The 16,598-nt window shown below is 61.2% G+C and overlaps 1 protein-coding gene across 7 annotated transcripts in view; it reads right to left on the bottom strand.

Moving 5' to 3' along the window:
* The window catches only part of CACNA1B (calcium voltage-gated channel subunit alpha1 B), a 126,857-nt gene that overhangs the window by 62,374 nt on the left and 47,885 nt on the right, over positions 1-16,598 (bottom strand). For 5 of the 7 annotated variants that reach the window (XM_053918416.1, XM_053918431.1, XM_053918424.2 and 2 more), the window contains 5 exons: positions 15,899-15,966; positions 13,391-13,497; positions 10,466-10,528; positions 6,243-7,004; positions 5,249-5,466 (listed from right to left, as the gene is read on the bottom strand). In XM_053918416.1, coding sequence (XP_053774391.1) covers positions 5,249-5,466; positions 6,243-7,004; positions 10,466-10,528; positions 13,391-13,497; positions 15,899-15,966 — 1,218 coding nt within the window. The remainder of the gene's footprint in view (positions 1-5,248; positions 5,467-6,242; positions 7,005-10,465; positions 10,529-13,390; positions 13,498-15,898; positions 15,967-16,598) is intronic. The other 2 variants (XM_053918422.1, XM_053918420.1) reach the window with 1 other exon arrangement.

Raw genomic sequence — 16,598 nt, forward strand, 5'->3', positions numbered from 1 at the left:
GTAAACAAACCAAGTGAAAACAGACCCAGAGATGCAGAGAACAGCCTGACGGCTGCAGAGGGGGAGGGCTGGGGAGTGGGAATTTAAAAAGTAAATGAATAAAACTGTTTTAATTGGTGGTAAAATTCTTCTGAGAGATTTTAAAGTCTATGTTCTATGAAGAAGTTAAGTGAAAGAGAATTTAAGAACAGGAAAGTAAAAACTTCTAAAAAAATTAAGCCACTTCTTTGCATAACTTACAAAACCTAAATCAAATGCATCCTTTCTAAGGAAATTATAATTTACCAAACTGATCTCAGGGGATAAGACAGTTTAAACAAGGCATTATCCATACAGAAATAGAAAAATTACCAAAGAACTACTCTTCCCCCCAAAATAGACCCACACGATTTCACAAGGAAACCCTACCAAGTCTTTGAAGAGCTCTGATGCCACCTGCACGGCCCTGGGACAGGAAGCCAGGAGACACCTTTCTGATTCTCTCCATCAGGTGGGCGGGCCGGCCCCCGGGCCTCTCCCCAGGCAAACTCCCCCGCAGGGCACGTTCATCCCGCCCGAGGCCGAGAACACAGGTGTCTCACATCAATGATGTGGGAGATTTCGTGGTTGATATTTATGGAGGAAAAAATGTATACATCCCAACAAAAAAAATGGGGAAAACTTGCAGGCAAGATTCCAAATTCAGTCAGTCCACTCTCAGAATCCTGTGTGGATGCTTTTGAAAAGTGTAGGACGTTTCAACAAGGGAGGCGTCCAGGGAGATCGCCTGTTAGCAGCTGTGCCCGCCGTGGTGACCGGGAACTGTGTGAAGCATCTGTGCTCTGATAGGACAGTTTTTAGTTTTCAGCGTTTAACTGCATTTTAGTTACATTTTAAGAGATTGGCTGATTATCCAAAAGTGACTCCAAAAATCCTTAAGTGCTGTGGGAATTAAATCAGGACGCTCAGTCATTGTAGAAATTAGTTGGCACAATGCTAGGTAAGCCAGCTTAACTATGTGGTTAATCAATAAAAAAAATTTTTTTTAATGGCAAAAAAAAAAAAGAGAGATTGGCTGGAGACTTTGAACACGACCCACTGCGATGTACTGTGATTTCACAGGACGTCACTGTTGTCCCCACTCAACGGTGGGGATGAGACTCAGACCACCGCGTCCACTTGTCAGAAGCGGGCTTGTGAAGTTGAACGAGAGAGTTGACACACGCAGCATCAATGCCTCAACCTGTGGTCCGCGTACGGAGTACCAGACAGGTGCAGAGCCCGTCTCACTTCCAAGCATCAGTCCAAACATCCTACCTAAAACACTTATTTTAAGTCTGCCAGGGCAGTTCAATACTAAAAAATTCACCACCATAAACCCCCGCATTTCTGGGTGAGCTCTAGCGATGATGAGGCCATCAGAAAATTCAACCCTTTTCCCAGATAAACACACTTACTAAAAAGGGAACTAACAGATACTGTCACATGACTGCATCACACTGATACACGCACACCCCTCCAGCCCAAAACCAGCACCTGACTGGGTACAGGCGAGAACAAGCCAGGCCGCCCACAAGCTCCACTCTGAGAGTGTTCTGGCCTCTGCAGTCGGGCGAAAAACAAAGCAAACCCAAACCAAACTACGAGAGGCATGCAACTGGGAATGGAATGGTTAGAACTATGTTTGTAGACATTTTAATAACATACTTACCAGAAAAAACACAAGGGAATCAATGCTTAACCAAAACACAATTTGAGGATGCAAAACAGCAACAGGCTACGAAATTAACATATTACAGTCACGCTTCCAGCCGGAGCAGAACAGCAGAACGAGGGACCAGCCCAGCCCTCCCCTCAGTAACAAGAAAGCGCAGGAACGCAAAGGCGAGCCGCAGCCGGGAGGGAGTGTTTGCAGCCACTCACCCGCAATAACGAAGGGCCGGTATCCGAAACACACAAATAAGTCTTAAAACTCAACAACTGGAAAACAAACCAACTAAAAATGTTGGGCAAAAATGTTGATTCCTGGAGCACAGTAAAATTAAACTAGAAATCCGTAACAGAAAGGTAACTGGAAAATCCACAACTACGCAGAGGTCAAATCACACACTTCTAAGTAACACACGGGTCGAAGGAATCGTAAGAGAAACTATAAAACATTTTTAACCAAATAAAAGTGAAATCAAGTTTTTGTTAATGAAGCAAAAGCAATGCTTCAAGGGAAACGTACAGCTTTAAAAAAAATTATTTATTTACTTTTAGAGAGAGGAAGAGAGGCAAACATCGATTGGTTGTCTCTCAAGCGCTCCCACCCAGGGACCTGGCCTGCAGCCCAGGCACGTGCCCGACTCAGGGCATCGAACCAGCCACTGAGCCACCCCGGCCGGGCGGAAATGCACAGCTCTGAATGCACATGTTAAAAGAGAAGAAAGATCTAAAATCAATTGTCTGAGCCTCCACCTTGGGAAACCAGAAAAAGAAAAGCAAATTAAATCCAAAGTAACCTAAAAAAAAAGAAAAAAAAGAATTAGAGCAGAAATCAATAAAATGTAAGATAGGGGAATCAACAAAAATACTGAAAAGCCAAAAGCTGGTTCTTTGACATGATCAAACTGAGAAGCCTCTTGTTAGACTAAGAAAAAGGAAAGAAAACACAAATTAACAGTATCAGAGGAGAACCAACAGCAGCAGAAAGGCTCCCCACCCTGACCGGGAGCGTCAGCAAGGTCGCAGGGTCCACTACACAAGTCACCTGCTTTCCCAGATGCCAGCAAAGAACAGGCGGGACTTGAAATTCGAAGCAAGACCACTTGTATTAGCCGCCCGGAAACGAAACAGGTGGGAATAAATCCAACGGAGCGTGTGAAAGATCTCTGCGAGGAATCCGGCAACGCCCAGAAGGGTAAAAGCAGGGGCCCGAGTAAACGCGGAGACAGTCCACATTCAGGGCAGGAGGGCTCCACGTCCTCAGGCGTCAGCTCTCCCCAGCAGGACCCACAGAGGCAGTGCGGCCCCAGCGCTGCCCCAGCCAGGCATTTGAGGGACACCGGCTGACTGACCCGAAAGTGCACACAGAGGCAAGAGACTCAGAAGAGCCAACGACCCCACACTGAAGAAGAAGAAGAAGAGCGCTGGAGGAGCAGCAGATGCTGCCTGACGCCGAGACTGACGACAAAGTCACAGTCACTGGGACAGTTCGGTATCGGTGGAAGGACCCATGGACACAGCAAAGAATGGGACAACGGCCCAGACACAGACCCACAACTACGGCCAACGGATCAGTGACACGGGAGCAAAGGCCACACAGTGGGACGAGGACAGTCTCTTCAACAAATGGCACCAGAGCAAGTGGACACCACACGCAACACTGCGACTATACACTCCTCACAGACGTAGGGCCACGGCGGCCCCCCCAGCCTCAGTGTGAAACGGAGCCGGAGGAGGGGACACGGGTGCGGACGCGGACAGCCCGGGTGCGTGGCCCCTTCTGGGCGGAACGCCGCAGGTGCACGGAGGCTCTGTTCAATTGGCAACGTTTGTCTGCAGAAGACAGCGTCGGGGGAATGAGAAGACAAGCCACCTGCCGGGAGGGAATGTTTGCAAAAGGCCTATTTGATAAAAGACTGTTATGCACAAAGAATCTTAAAAGTACAATATGGAAACAAGCCTCCTGATTAAAAAATGGGCCAGAAACCTGCACAGACACCCACCAAAGACGATACCCAGGCAGCACGTCCAACACCGGACTCCACGGCACACCGCCAGAAGGGCCGGAGGCAGCGCACTCACACCGCCACCTGCCACGGCTCCCGCGGCACTGACGGGAACCCGGAACGGTGCGGCCAGTCTGGCGGCTTCGTACAAAATCACACCTGGCGATCACTCGCCGTGGCCCCCACCCAAAGGAGCTGAAAACTGTGCCCACACAGAAATCTGTACGTGCGTTACAGCAGCCTTATTCGCGACTGCCAAAGTTTGGAAGCAACCAGGCTGCTTGCTCTCCAGTAGGTACATGGCAAAACAGCGTGGTCCCTCCAGACTGCAAGGTGTTAGTCGGAGCTACAGGGAAACAAGCCAGCGAGATGCAGAGGAACCCGGCAGGCACGTCACTCAGCGAGAGGAGCCCAAATGACAAGGCCACACACTGTGTGGGTCCAAGCCTATGACGTTCTGGGGAAAAATAAAACTACAGAGACAAAAAAGATTGGAGGTTGCCAGGGGTTGGGCAGGAGGGGCCACACCTGGGAACAAACGCTAGGTGGGGCGCTGGGTTGGTCCTCAAGCTAATCCAGGGTTAGGGTTAGGGTTAGAGTGGGGGCCAGTTCCTGTGAGTCTGGGGAGACCGTCACTAGCACCTACGGCAGTGAAACCACCAGGAAGGCGGAGGGCGAGGTGAGGTGGCTGGAGCCAGCCACCTTCCCTTATTACCCCTGGGGTGGTACACAGGTCACAGGCCCCAGTGGCAGCACCTGAGCTGGGGGGGCAGGCACAGGCCAGTGTCTGTGCGTGGACCCGTCTGCAGACGCGGGCAGGCACATGGTGGCACCTGGTCTGCTCGAGACCAGAACCTTCCTCCAGCACCCGTGTCCACTCTGCTCCTGTGGCCTCTCCCCACTCCCCTCGGGACGCGTTCTGTATCCTCGGGGACCACACGACAGCCGTGCACCCCCCTGCACAGTGTGAGAGGCCTGGGTTTGTCACCTGTAGGTGTCCCCTACTCGATGGGGGGCTGGTTCGCCCGGGAGACTGGGGGCCCACACACGGTCAGTGTCGGCTACTCCACGAGGACCCTGTACCCACAAGTGAGCAAAGGGCAGGAAGGCGAAGGTGGGACGACAGGTCACGGGGTGGGAGGGAGGCCACCCCCAGGACTTCTTCCTCTGCACCCACAGGTGTCAGCCCAGCCAAGTGGGCGGCTGTGGTCCTCACGGCTTTCATGCAGTTGTGCCATGTTGTCACCCATCCTCCTGAGACTGTAAGCCCCACAGCACAGCCCTGGTCCCCCTCCCTCCCGCCGAGTCCCCAGCACTCTGACCCGGTGCCTGGCACTTGGCTGGGAACTCGCAGATGTTTTTGGAAAGCAGGACAGACAGCGCTGCCCCGGGTGCAGGGAAGAGCGCAAGGGGGCACCGAGGCAGCGGTACAGACCGTATGTGATGCTCCCTCCAGCGGGGTGGGGACAACACACAGAGGCGGGCTCTGTCCCCAGGCGGCTGCCAGGGGCGGGAGGGGTGGGGAAAGCAAAGTGTGGGTTTGGGGAGATACTCACTGGGAGCAAGGGTGGTCTCGCCCGGAGGGCCTGCCGGAGTCACCGGGGTGTGCGCGGGGGCCCCTGGGTCTGGGGGCTGACTGCCCATCCGAGTGACGTTCCGCTGATTATCTGCGTCCCCCGGCTGCTCCTCCACCTTCTGCACACAGGTGCTGGGCAGCGCCTGCACAGGGCCTGCACCCAGGACCCCAGGGGCCTCCAGGTCGCAGTGCGGCTCCCTGCAACCAAGAGCACAGGTCAGGGCCTGAGGTGGCCCAGCCCAACACTCCTGCTCCGTCCTCCAAACCCAGCTCCCAAAACCCCGATCTGGGTCCAGCAAACCCCCGACCGCCTCCTCTGCCACGCTGGCCCTTCATAGGGCTCTTTACCCCTCTTCACGTTGGCATGCTTTTAGGTCTAAAACGTGGGGATGGGGTCGACTCAGCTGTCCGTCCCTGGCAAGAGGCCAGGCACGCCGGCATCACAACACAGCGTGTGTGAAACAGAGCCGTCTGCAGAACAAAACACTCGGAAGAGATCGTTTCCCAAGTCACCCGGCTCTCGGCCAGCGCAGAGCTCTGCACATGACGTCGGTGCCAGGGCCACGCCGATCCTGTGCAAGGCCTCTGGCTAGTGGCTGGCTCTGGGTGGTGTGTGGCCAGCAGGCGAGCATGGGGCCTGCTGATCTGAGCTGGGGGGTCCGCAGACCCCTGCCCTGGCCACACGGCCTGGCTCCGATCTTGAGCTCAGGGGGCTCCTCGGGCCGCCCACTCCTTCCTCAGATGCCCAGTGCCCTCTTCCCCAGGGGCACTTGGTCTTTCCCAAACCGTCATGTCCCAAGCCAGCGCTGACAATCTCCCAGGGAGCCCTCTCTTCCTCCTGGAGCCTTAACGTGGAGGCTGGTTTTCAGGGAGCAGTTCAGGTGTTTTCCAGTCCCCTCACCTGGGCAGGACCGGCTGCCCAGAGGGGGCGGAGACAGAATGCACGGGGTTGGGGAGCAAAGGCGCTCACTCACTGGGGCTGCAGGGTCCGAGGTTCCTTCTCCTTGTCCCGGTCCTCGGCCTCACCCTCCTTCTCCACAGCCTCCTTCTCCGCGTCCTCCTGCACAGGTGGTGCCCTGTGCCGAGCCCGGTGCCGCCTCGCCGGCTCCTCCCCATTCTCGGGCTCCCGGGGCCCCGCTCGGGGGCCGCCTCGGTGCCGTGCACGCCGCTCCCTGCCCGTGTCGGGTGCATGCCGGTGTGCACGGTGGCGCCGGGGCTCACGCTCAGTGGCCTCATCTGGGGAGCCACGCCGGTGGTGGCGCCGGCCGCCCTCAGTCCCGGCTCCGCGGCCACGCTCGCTCCGGACCTCCCGGGCCCCAGGGGCTTCCTTGCTGCGGCTCCGGTGTGCTCGTCCCCGCTCCTCCCGGGCCACGGGCTCCCCGCCCTCCGTCTTCGGGGCCTCTGCCCGGTCCTGCTCCCCCGCTGGGGCTGAGGCCTTGTCCTTGTCACGGTGCCGGTGGTGCCTGCGTGGTGGGTCCGCACTATCCGCAGCCTCTGTGCCCTCGGGCCGGGCCTTGCCCCCAGCCGATCCCCGTGCACCAGGCTCCACCACGAGGGGTCGGTCCAGGTGCGTCTTCATGTCAGGCCGCAGGTGGCGCGAAGTGGCGAAGCGCAGCCGCTCCTCTGGGTCCAGCTCGCTGTACAGCGCCTCGCAGCTGGCCCGCAGGTTCTGCAGCCGCAGCTGGCTGGCCCGCTGCTCCCACACCGAGCGCACCTTGGCCGAGTTCTGCTGCCGGCTGCGGGAAGAGGGGAGGTGAGCACCCCCTGCACACCCCCACGTGTCCGCCTCGCAGGGGAAGCCACAGATGACACACAGCAATGGAGGGGCGGGCGGCAGAGAGGGTGCCGGGAGCAGGCGGGCAGAGGGGCACAGGCACCCTCAAGACCCCAACAATCATTGCAGCAGGCAGGTGGGCACCCAGGGTGACAATTCGCCCAGTGGGGTCCGCACACTGCCAGAGCACCAGTGGGGGCCGGGGCTCAAGGCCTCTCCTGAGCCTTGGACGCTGGCCTGAGGCCAAGAGGAGCAGAGCAGGGGGGATGACAGGCACCAGCACGAGGTGGCAGCCAGGCTCCCGGGACAGGTGGGCCGATAACCAAGAAAGCCAGAATGGGGGGGAGGGGGCACGTGCAGATGGGCAGGACTGAGGATCAGGCCAGAGGCCAGAAGCCAGGGCCCCTGCAACAGGAGAGCAAAGCTGCCCAAGGCAGGAACTCTGACCTACACCTCCTGGAGGCAGCCGCTGTCCAGAGGGACTGGGGACAGCAGAGAACACAGCCCAGGGAGTGGGCACCTGGGCGTAGCTGCCCCCTCAGGAGTGGCCAGGGAGCCAGGACTGCCCCTTGGGGGGCAGCCCCATCAGGGTGACTGCCACTCAGCTCAGTGCCTGTCTGCTCGCAGGAGACACAACCCCTGTGGTCACCAATGGCCTGCTCTCTCCTGGCTCCATGGAGAGCATCCCCACCCCCGCCCACAGGGAGAGGCAGAGCCAGCCCCAGGGGTGGCCTGGGGTCCCAGCTCAGACCTCACTGGATAGGCCACCCCGGCCACTACCCTGCCCACCTCTTCTCAGTGGACTGCACACCCCAGGGGACACAGAAGACCTGTGCACTCTGGACTCATTGCTGAGAAAACCCCAAGGTAGGCAACCCCAGGCGCCAAGCCAAGCAGACCTCCTCTGAGGTGGGAGGGTCACCCTCCATCCCCAGAGGTCACCAGACCACGGTGGTGGCAGCACTGGCAGCCTGAGAACCAGGATGACGGTGACGTCTGTGTCATTCAGACACGGCGCCGGTGCCCACCTCCTCCAACCCCCACAACTACCTGGGGGTCAGGTGCTGCTCCTACTTCACAGGTGAGGACACAGCCCCGAGGACACGACCCACAAGGGTCCCACCGAGAGTTGCTGACGGAGCTGGGACTGGACACTAGGGTCCAACAACAACAGGCGGTCTCGGCCTCCCCCAGCCTCGCCTGCAAACACACCTGGGCCCCAGCCCAAGGGGTCCGTGGCAGCCCAGCCGCCAGCTCGGGGGTCCCCCCCGCCTCTGGCACCATGGGACCTGCAGAGAGAGGCGCCTGCTGGCCTGGACAATGTAGAGGACAACGAACCCTGCCCCTCGGAAGGTGAGTCTGGGCTCCCGTGTGGGAAGCACTTCAGGGTAGAGTGCACAGTGCCCGCCCCTCACTTAGGGGCTCCACGGGGGAGGCAGGGTAACATGCGGGGAACCGGTGTGCACCTCTCTGGCCGCCTGCTGACTCACACCCTTGCCTGCTGCCCCAGGCCCTGCTCCTGGGGTCGCCCTGCAGGAAGCCCACCTCTTCTTTCTTTGGCTTCTACGTGGAGCCACAAGGGACCTGCCCAGCCACCACTGACACCAGGACGCAGAGCCTGATTCCGAGCATGGCCAGCCCATGTACAATGATGGCAGCAGGTGGGCCCGGAGCCTGGGCCATTTGGTCGGCAGGCTAGCTGCCTGCTCAGACTCAGCAGCAGTCCGGAGCTCCAGCTCTGCCAGAACAGACAGGCCGTAAAGACGTGGGGGCCATGGCTGCTGATGGACCGGCTATGCCCTCCACCTCTGCGGTCTGCTCCCTCCCAGGAACCAGCTCCAGGTCACAGAGCGGTGGACTGACTGGGCCAGACGGGAGGATGCCGCAGGGCTGGAGGGTCCCCCTCAAAAGTTCCCCAGGGAGCAGGGCCCACTGCATTCCGCCGGCCCCAGCCTCGCTGGTCTCTCTGCCTCGCTGGGCCCCATGCCGCCCACACTGTCTGCAGGCCCAGTCCCAGCTGGGCCGCTGCCTCCTCTCTGGACGCGCACCAGTCTGCGTGCGGCCTCGCTCCCTCCTGGCGTCTGAGTCAGCTGCCGGCCCAGGCACCGGCCTCTCTCTTCACCGAGTGCGCACAAGGCAGGGATGTGGGAGCGAGGACTGCTGCCCTCTGCCCTACAGGCCAGCATGGCTGCGGACTCCAGTCCCGGCAAAGTCCTCACTTAAAAGGGCTCAGTGGGTTGGGCTTCACCCTGCAGAGCTAAGGGTCACAGGTTCAACTCCTGGTCAGGGCACAGGTCTGGGCTGTGGGTTTGATCCCTGGTGGGGGCACGCACGAGAGACAACCAATCGACGTTTCTCTCCCTCTTTCTCCCGCCCTCGCCCTCTCTCAGCAAACACGCACAGTCTTGCACAGAGAGAAGGGTGCTCCAAGGGTCACGCAGAGGAGCTGCTCCCCCCACACCCCACGCCCGCGTGCAGGCACAGATGACCCGGTGCCGTGCCTGCCTCTAGGCTGTGACCCTGCTTTGAGGTTTCTGGGCCGTAAAGTCCACTCGCCCATAGCTGCTGACGATGCGCAGCAGCCCAGGTGTGACGCCACGTGCCCCTACGTCCCCACCTCACTCCACCTGCCAGTCAGCCGTCCCAGATCCAGCTGCCTTTCCCCACGAGACATCAAGGCCCCGGCAGCCAGCAGCTCTGGGTGCCTGTGGGGCACCGAGCTAGTTCGGCACTGGCTGTGGGACAGCAGGGGCCACTGCCACCACTAGAGTGCCACCTCCATCTGGGCAGCCGGACTGTACCCAGCCCTACTGTACCCGGCTCCTGCTGGGAGTTCCAACCACATGGCCTGACCTTACCCTGAGGAGGAAGCCCTGGGGTTCAGCCTCCTGGGCCCACTTCCCCAGCCGCCTGGTACTGCCCCAGGAGGGCCAGCTGGGGTTCCTGTGGCTGTGCCTTGGGCCCTGCTGGTCTCATGTAAGCCTCACGACTGGAAGCAGCTCTGTTCTTGCTGGGACAAGGACTTCGTGAGGGTCACAGACACATCCTACCCCAGGGAAGGCAGGGACGGGGCAGGAGGACCCCAGGGATGTCCCGGAGTGCACCGAAGAACGCTCCGCCTCACAGAGGCCACAAGGAGACCCGAGACCCCAGAGTGACAGCACACAGACAGACAGCAGACGAGAGGACAGAGACCAGGAGGGAGAGGGGAGGGGCCGAGCTCGAGTCTGACGCCTGCGGGCGGGACTTGGGGACTTTGGGACTTGGGGACTTGGGGAAGCGTTCCCACCGTCCCCACCGGGCGGCAGGAGGCTTGCCCGGAGCGGCCCTGAAGCGAATGACCAGAGGCGGAAGCAGAGTGAGAAGGGGAAGGTGTTTGTGTGTAGCTGCCAGGAAGCCAGGGTGGGGACCGTAGCGACTCACGGTGAGTTTACGCTGGAGACAGATGAGCTGCGAGATACAGTAGCTCGAGTTTGCTTTACAAAACTGCACATGCAAAAAACAAAACAAAACAAAACGAAAGTGAGGAAACCAGAGAGAGCTCTAAGACACACGAGCACACGCGTGAGCCGCGTCAGGTCAGCGTGCAGGCTGCGGTGTGCGTCGGGGTGGGAGGCCAGGGACTCTCCGTCCGAACAGTCACCGGCCGCGACCTCGGGGTAAAAGAGAAGTTGAGAGAGAGAGCATCCAGCACAAAAGTGAGACTGAAGTGAACACGGCAAACCCCTGGCGGCCAGAAGGCAAGGGTGCTGTCTCGGGGCCGCCCGCTGCAGCCGGCTCACCTGCCCTGGGAGGACAGAGCTGGCCCCCACAGGCCGGGCTCCACACAGCCGCCCTCCAGACCTGAGGCCACGGGGCAGGTCAGTGCTCAGCGGGAGCAGAGCAGCCCCTGGGCCCTGCTGCCAGCCCCCCGCTCTGCCCTCACCCAGCGCAGCCCTCAGCCTCAGCTCCAGGCCACTGTGACCCTTCCCAGGGCAAACAGGTGACATCATCCCCAACCCACCTTCCCTTGGGTGTGACTCCATCCATTTCCAAGTGACTTTCTGGAAGCTTTTCCAAAACCAGCAGAGAGCACGCAGACATCCTACACCATCTCCCTTCCCGGCAGCTTCCCCAGGGGAGGCCGGGGGTTCCCAGCGCCTCCTCCTCAAGGCCGAGCCCACGGACGTTTGTGAGGAGCTCGGGCAACTCACCTGCCTGGAGGCCTTGGGGACAAGCAGGGGTGTGTGTGCGAGAGTGTGTAAATCAGTGTGTGACTGTGTGTTGAGTTTGTGAATGAGTATGTTAGTGGGAGTGAGTGTGAGGGTGGAGCCAATGTGAATGTGTGTGAACATGTGAGCGTGAACATGTGTGCAGGGGAGATGTGAATGTGAGCGTGTAAATGTGTGTGCAAGAGTCTGTGAATGTGTGTGAATGAGAATGATTGTGTGAGCATGCGGGGCAGGTGTGAACGTTTGTGAACGTGTGTGATGTACGAATGTGCGGGGTAAATGTGAGCGTGTGTGAGTGAGTGTCAGGGTAGATGTGAATATGGGTGAGTGTGCACATGGGTGAGTGTGTGTGTGGATGAGGGTGTCAGGATACGTGTGAACGAGTGTGTGAATGTGTGTGAGAATGGGAGTGTCGGGTAGATGTGCAGGTGTGTGAGTGTGTGTGGGTGTGTGCGGCAGTGCCCCTGAGTCGTGCTGATGAGGCAGCTACAGGTGAGAGGACCACACCCACCTTCATGTCCCTTCCTTCCCAGGAACCTGGAGTGGCCACCACCTGAGGCCGAACACCCCCTCCCCCAGCAACCTCCAAGGGGCAGGTCCCTCTGAGGCGGGACTCCAGCTCAGCCTCTGCCCCCTCGGGCAGCCCCTGTGCCGACCTGCACAGAGCGAGGACAGGAGCCTCCCGCACACCTAGGAGACACTAACAGTCCCCTCCACATCCAGATGTCACAGAAAGTGTCCCTCCCCCCACTCCACAGGCCACACAGCTCAGCCGGGTCAGGGCGAAGGCCCCTCGGGTGGCTGCTCTCACCCACACAGGCGCTGCGTAGAGGGACCCTGGGCGAGCAGGCCCTGCCCATCCGGCAACAAGACTGACCTGGAGGACAGGAACGAGGGGGCGGGACAGACGACAGACAGACACCACCAGGAGCTCGCAGGACAGCGCCACACACCCCGACACCCGCTGCCCACACACGCCGGGGCAGGCCTCGTCCAGGGCACGGCATCTCTGGTGACCATGTCGGACCTACTGCATGTCCGACGGGGGGCCAGGGCCGGGACTGGCACCCCGGAGAGCCTGCTGGGCCGCACAGGGGCACAGGGGCCAATGCCAGGCTGGCTGCGAGCTCCAGGGCCCTGGGAGGTGGGAAGGAGTTCCAGGGCAGAGGTCAGGCCCACAGCTGGCGTCCCAGGTGCCCAGGTGGCACAGGCCATGGGACGATGGGGCCGCTGTGCTGCCTGCTCATGCCTGTGCACACTCACCCACTCCCTCGTGCGTGTGGACACACAGTCTCACCCCCGCTGCAGACGCCCTCGTGACCCCATGGACGCAGTGGCCAGAGGTACCTGCGGCCGTCCCAGTGCCGGGACCACAGCGCTCACAGGAAGAGGAGGCCGCTGCACACTGGGGCCTGGGGCTCAGCCGGCAGTGGGGGGTGTGCAGGGTGGCATGGAGCTGAGCTTGGCTGGGCCACGGACGGCCCAGGCAGCGCGTCTGTGCCCTCTCAGGGTTCCCCTGGGCCCAGGCTGGGTGCCAGACTCTCCCACCTCCTCCTGCACCTTCCTGCCCCAGACCACGGCAGCCCTCATCTCTGGGCTGCACACTCTGTCCCACCACCACAGTCCCTAGTGCCTCCCGTGTGCCTCTGCAACTTGCCTGGGGGCTCAGCGGGCCCGTGGATGACAAGTCTCCCTGCAAGGCCACAGCCCCCGCCTTCACCTCCACTCACCACGGAGGCCTCTCCCTGCCTGCTGGCCCAGTTCCCCAAACTCAGGGACACTGACTCTTTTGTGTTCAGTCTTTTGGGCCGCCGACATACCACCAGAAATCATTTGGTTCACAAAATATGTGTTCTGAGAAGTTGCACAGAACCTGGACAGACTGACACCTTTCCCCTGACGCTGGAGCCTCCCACGACCGCCAAGGAGGCCTGGCACAGCCCCCACCACGATGTGAGGGAGCGCACTGCCGCGTCCCACCGCTGCTCACACTGGGGGCGAGTGGGAAGCGCTGCCACCCCAGCCACAACCGCCCGGGGTGGGAGGGCCTGTGCCAACGAGCTGCAGCCAAGGCAAGGGGCCGCCGAGGGCCGCCCTGCGGGCCCCCCTACCGCACACCCGCTCTTGAGAGCCTTACGCAGCAACAGAGACGTTTGCGGCTGACGTGGGGCTGACTTCGGCCACTTCCCTGGCCTTCTGCAGAGCAAGCTTCTGATTGGCTGCTTCTTCCATCTCCTCCTCATCCTGCAAGCAGACAGAGCCGAGGGGCTGCGCTTGAGAGCACTGCGCCCTCCTCCCAGACCGAGTCCGTCCTGCCCTCGGAGCCCGGGGCTGGGCTCCTGCGTGAGCACCGCCTGGACAGGTGTGTACGTCTGTGGCACAGCACCTGAGCCTCACCCGGTCAGAGTGCACACCCAGTCCTCCCCAAGCCCTCCGTCGCCCTGCCCCGCCCCCAGGAGCACCGGCCACGCCTGAACTGAGCCGGGCTCTGCCCCAGAGCTGTGGGGGGTGGGGGGTGGCCAGGCTCCGAACCTGGGTCCAGCACCACCCATAGGAGCTGTCACCAGGAAGACGTCTAGCAAGGGCACCTCACAGCCTCTGAGCTTTGCTGCCTGCCTTCCTGTCCCCAGCTGTGACTCTGAGGGGTCCCTCTTTGCTGCCCCCACACGTGGGCAGCCATTTGCAGCGCCTGGCCCTGGGTCCTTCCACACGAGTTCTTGGAGAGGACCTGCTAGCTCTGTGCCACAGGGGGCTGGAGTGTGCACACACGTGCAGACACACTGCCCCGCCTCTGGCCCTGACCCCATGCCACTGGGCAAAGCCCACATACTGCGCTCTTGGGGTCCAAACCACTCTAGGCTGAGGTCACAGGCCCCAGGGCTCCATCAGCTGGCTAGCTGCTTACCTCCCCATCCGCAGACCATGGGGCTCCTGAGAACGGGTGTTCCCCATGAGACCTAAAACATGCTGCCATCTGCTTTTAGGGTCACAACGATGGCAAAACTAAATCCCCGTGAGCGGGCCGTCCCCAGATCTGGGCCCCATCATGGTTTACGGCCCTTGGGGGCAGGGCCATCACCACAGTATTCTGCGAACAAACTTAACCTTGGAAAATAAACGGCTGTGTCTGCGGGAACATGAAGGGAGGAGCGTCGAGTCCCGCCAGCCCGACAGACAGGCTGCCCTGCCGACCCCCACAGATGGGCCCAACACAGCAGTCACATCTGCGCGCAGACCTGCGGCGTGTCCTCGCACAGCGGTGCCGGGAGAACACGGGCTCATGCCTGCCCCAGGACAGCTAGTGCCGGGCCACCAAAGGCCTTGCACGGCTGACACCAAGAAGTACACCGTGGGTGCACAGGTCTCCGGCCCCGGCGGCCCAGCCAGGGCTCGGCAGTTCTGCACCTGCCCCTAGAAGGCGAGGCGAGGCCTTGGCCCCTCCTGACACCAGGACAGGGCGGCCATGGGACTCCCCATCCTCAGAGGTGACAGAGCAAAGGAAGGGTCCAGACCCACAGGAACCACAAGGGCCCAGGCTTGGGTGGGGCAGTGGGAGGCTGAGCAGAGGCCGAGGAGGTGAGCTGCCCAGCCTGGGGCACCCCCGAGGGCCCTGGTAGGAGGCAGGGTCACCTGCCTGCACTGGCAGCGCACCATGGGCACCTTCCCCTACACCGCCTGCAGAGACGCCCTGAGCCCGCCTTCCTCAGGGATGGCCAGTCCGCTCAGCCCCGGCACAGGGACAGTGTGCAGAGGGTTGGCACGTGCTGGCCTGAGTGGACTGGACTGTGTCGGGCTCAGGGACACACACAGTGGGCGTTATGTCAAGGACAGACACGAGCCACACACCAGACACTGAAAGGGGCACAGCATCTGCGACAGAGGTGGCCCCGTCTCCCGCCGGCACAGCCTGGCGGCGGTGCCCTCCAGGAAGAGCTCCGGGGCTTGATAAGCCCGAGGCGAGGCTGAAACAGCGGGCGGCCCAGCAGCAAAATCAGGGCCGTGTGGGGAAAGGTGACCGAGCAGGGGGCCATGTCCTCTGGAGGGAAACCACAGGGGAGGCATGTGAGACTGCACCCGCCACAGGCTCGGGGCGCAGTGAGTAGAGGCCGCCTGCCGGGGCGCCTCACACCAGCAGGGCAGGCGCCTGGCTGCAGGGGCGCCTGCTGAGAAGGCAGCACCAGCTGCTCCCGCCGGCTGGGCCTCTGAGAATAGCACCTAACCGCCGCGCTCCACCGCCCACACCTTTGATCGACCCTGGGGTCCCCTCACCACTTGGGGACGAGCACCGCGGTCCCCTCACGTGGCTTCTCTCCTGAGGCCAGTGCAGCCACCCCCCACTCCTCGGGGCCTATGTGGGCTGCACCTCCTCCGGCCACGCTGTCCCTGCTCTTCTGGTTTGTTCCCAGGCCATGGCTTCTCCGAGAGATGCCCTAGCGGTCCCCTCTTCCCGGCACCCTCTTCCCGGCACCAGAGCCCCTCAGGCTTCCTTGGGCAACTCTCCCACCCCGAACAACGGCCCAGCCACACCCTTGGACAGCGGCCCCACGGGCTCCGAATCCAGACCCTCCTCGAGGCTCTCTGGCCTCACGCAGAGTGACAGGGCCACCCTCACCCTCTGCTGTGGGTCTGCGGGCGACGTCCCTACCTTGGTCAGCTCCTGAGCGTTGGCAAGATTGTCCACAGCGATGGCCAGGAAGACATTCAGCAAGGTGTCTGGTTGGCTCCAGATAAGGAAGGGAACCCTTCTGTCCCAGCTCAGTCCCACGTGGCCAAACCATGGCTTCCCTGTGGAAAGCAGGGCCCCTAGCCCCCGAGCCCCAGCCCCCTGCAGCCTGCTGCCCTTGGCGTCCACATGCCCCTACGAGCCCCCAGCCCCTGCGGCCGGTCGCCCCAGACGCAGCCCAGAACAACTGACAGGGCCCGCACCCCACCCCCTGGCCTTGGCTGCACCTTGTACCACCGCCCCCAATGCCCTCGTGGACCCCCTTCCCCAGCACAGTTCTTCGGGGTGACATCCAGGCCCCTGCTCAGAGGCAGTGGGGGATCAACTTGCCCTCGCCCCACAGGAGGCCCCCGGACTGACTCCTGTCCTGCCCCCCAGTTTCTGGCCACCCCTAGAAGCCTCCTAACACACACGGTTTGCCTCGGTGGCTGCACGGGACTCCCTCCCCTGTGGGTGCTGTGGGCAGAGGCCACGTCAGACAGACACACCCGTGCAAGCCCTCACCCCGGGTCAGGCCCACAGACACCAGCCGTGCTTTCACTTCCTCTCAAGGCGCAGGACACTGGGCGCCCGGCTCCAGGCCCCACCTAGAACCTCGTCCACTGAGAGCCCAGGGCCTGTG

This window comes from Desmodus rotundus, chromosome 1 (assembly GCF_022682495.2).
Source record: "Desmodus rotundus isolate HL8 chromosome 1, HLdesRot8A.1, whole genome shotgun sequence".
Lineage (NCBI taxonomy): Eukaryota > Metazoa > Chordata > Mammalia > Chiroptera > Phyllostomidae > Desmodus > Desmodus rotundus.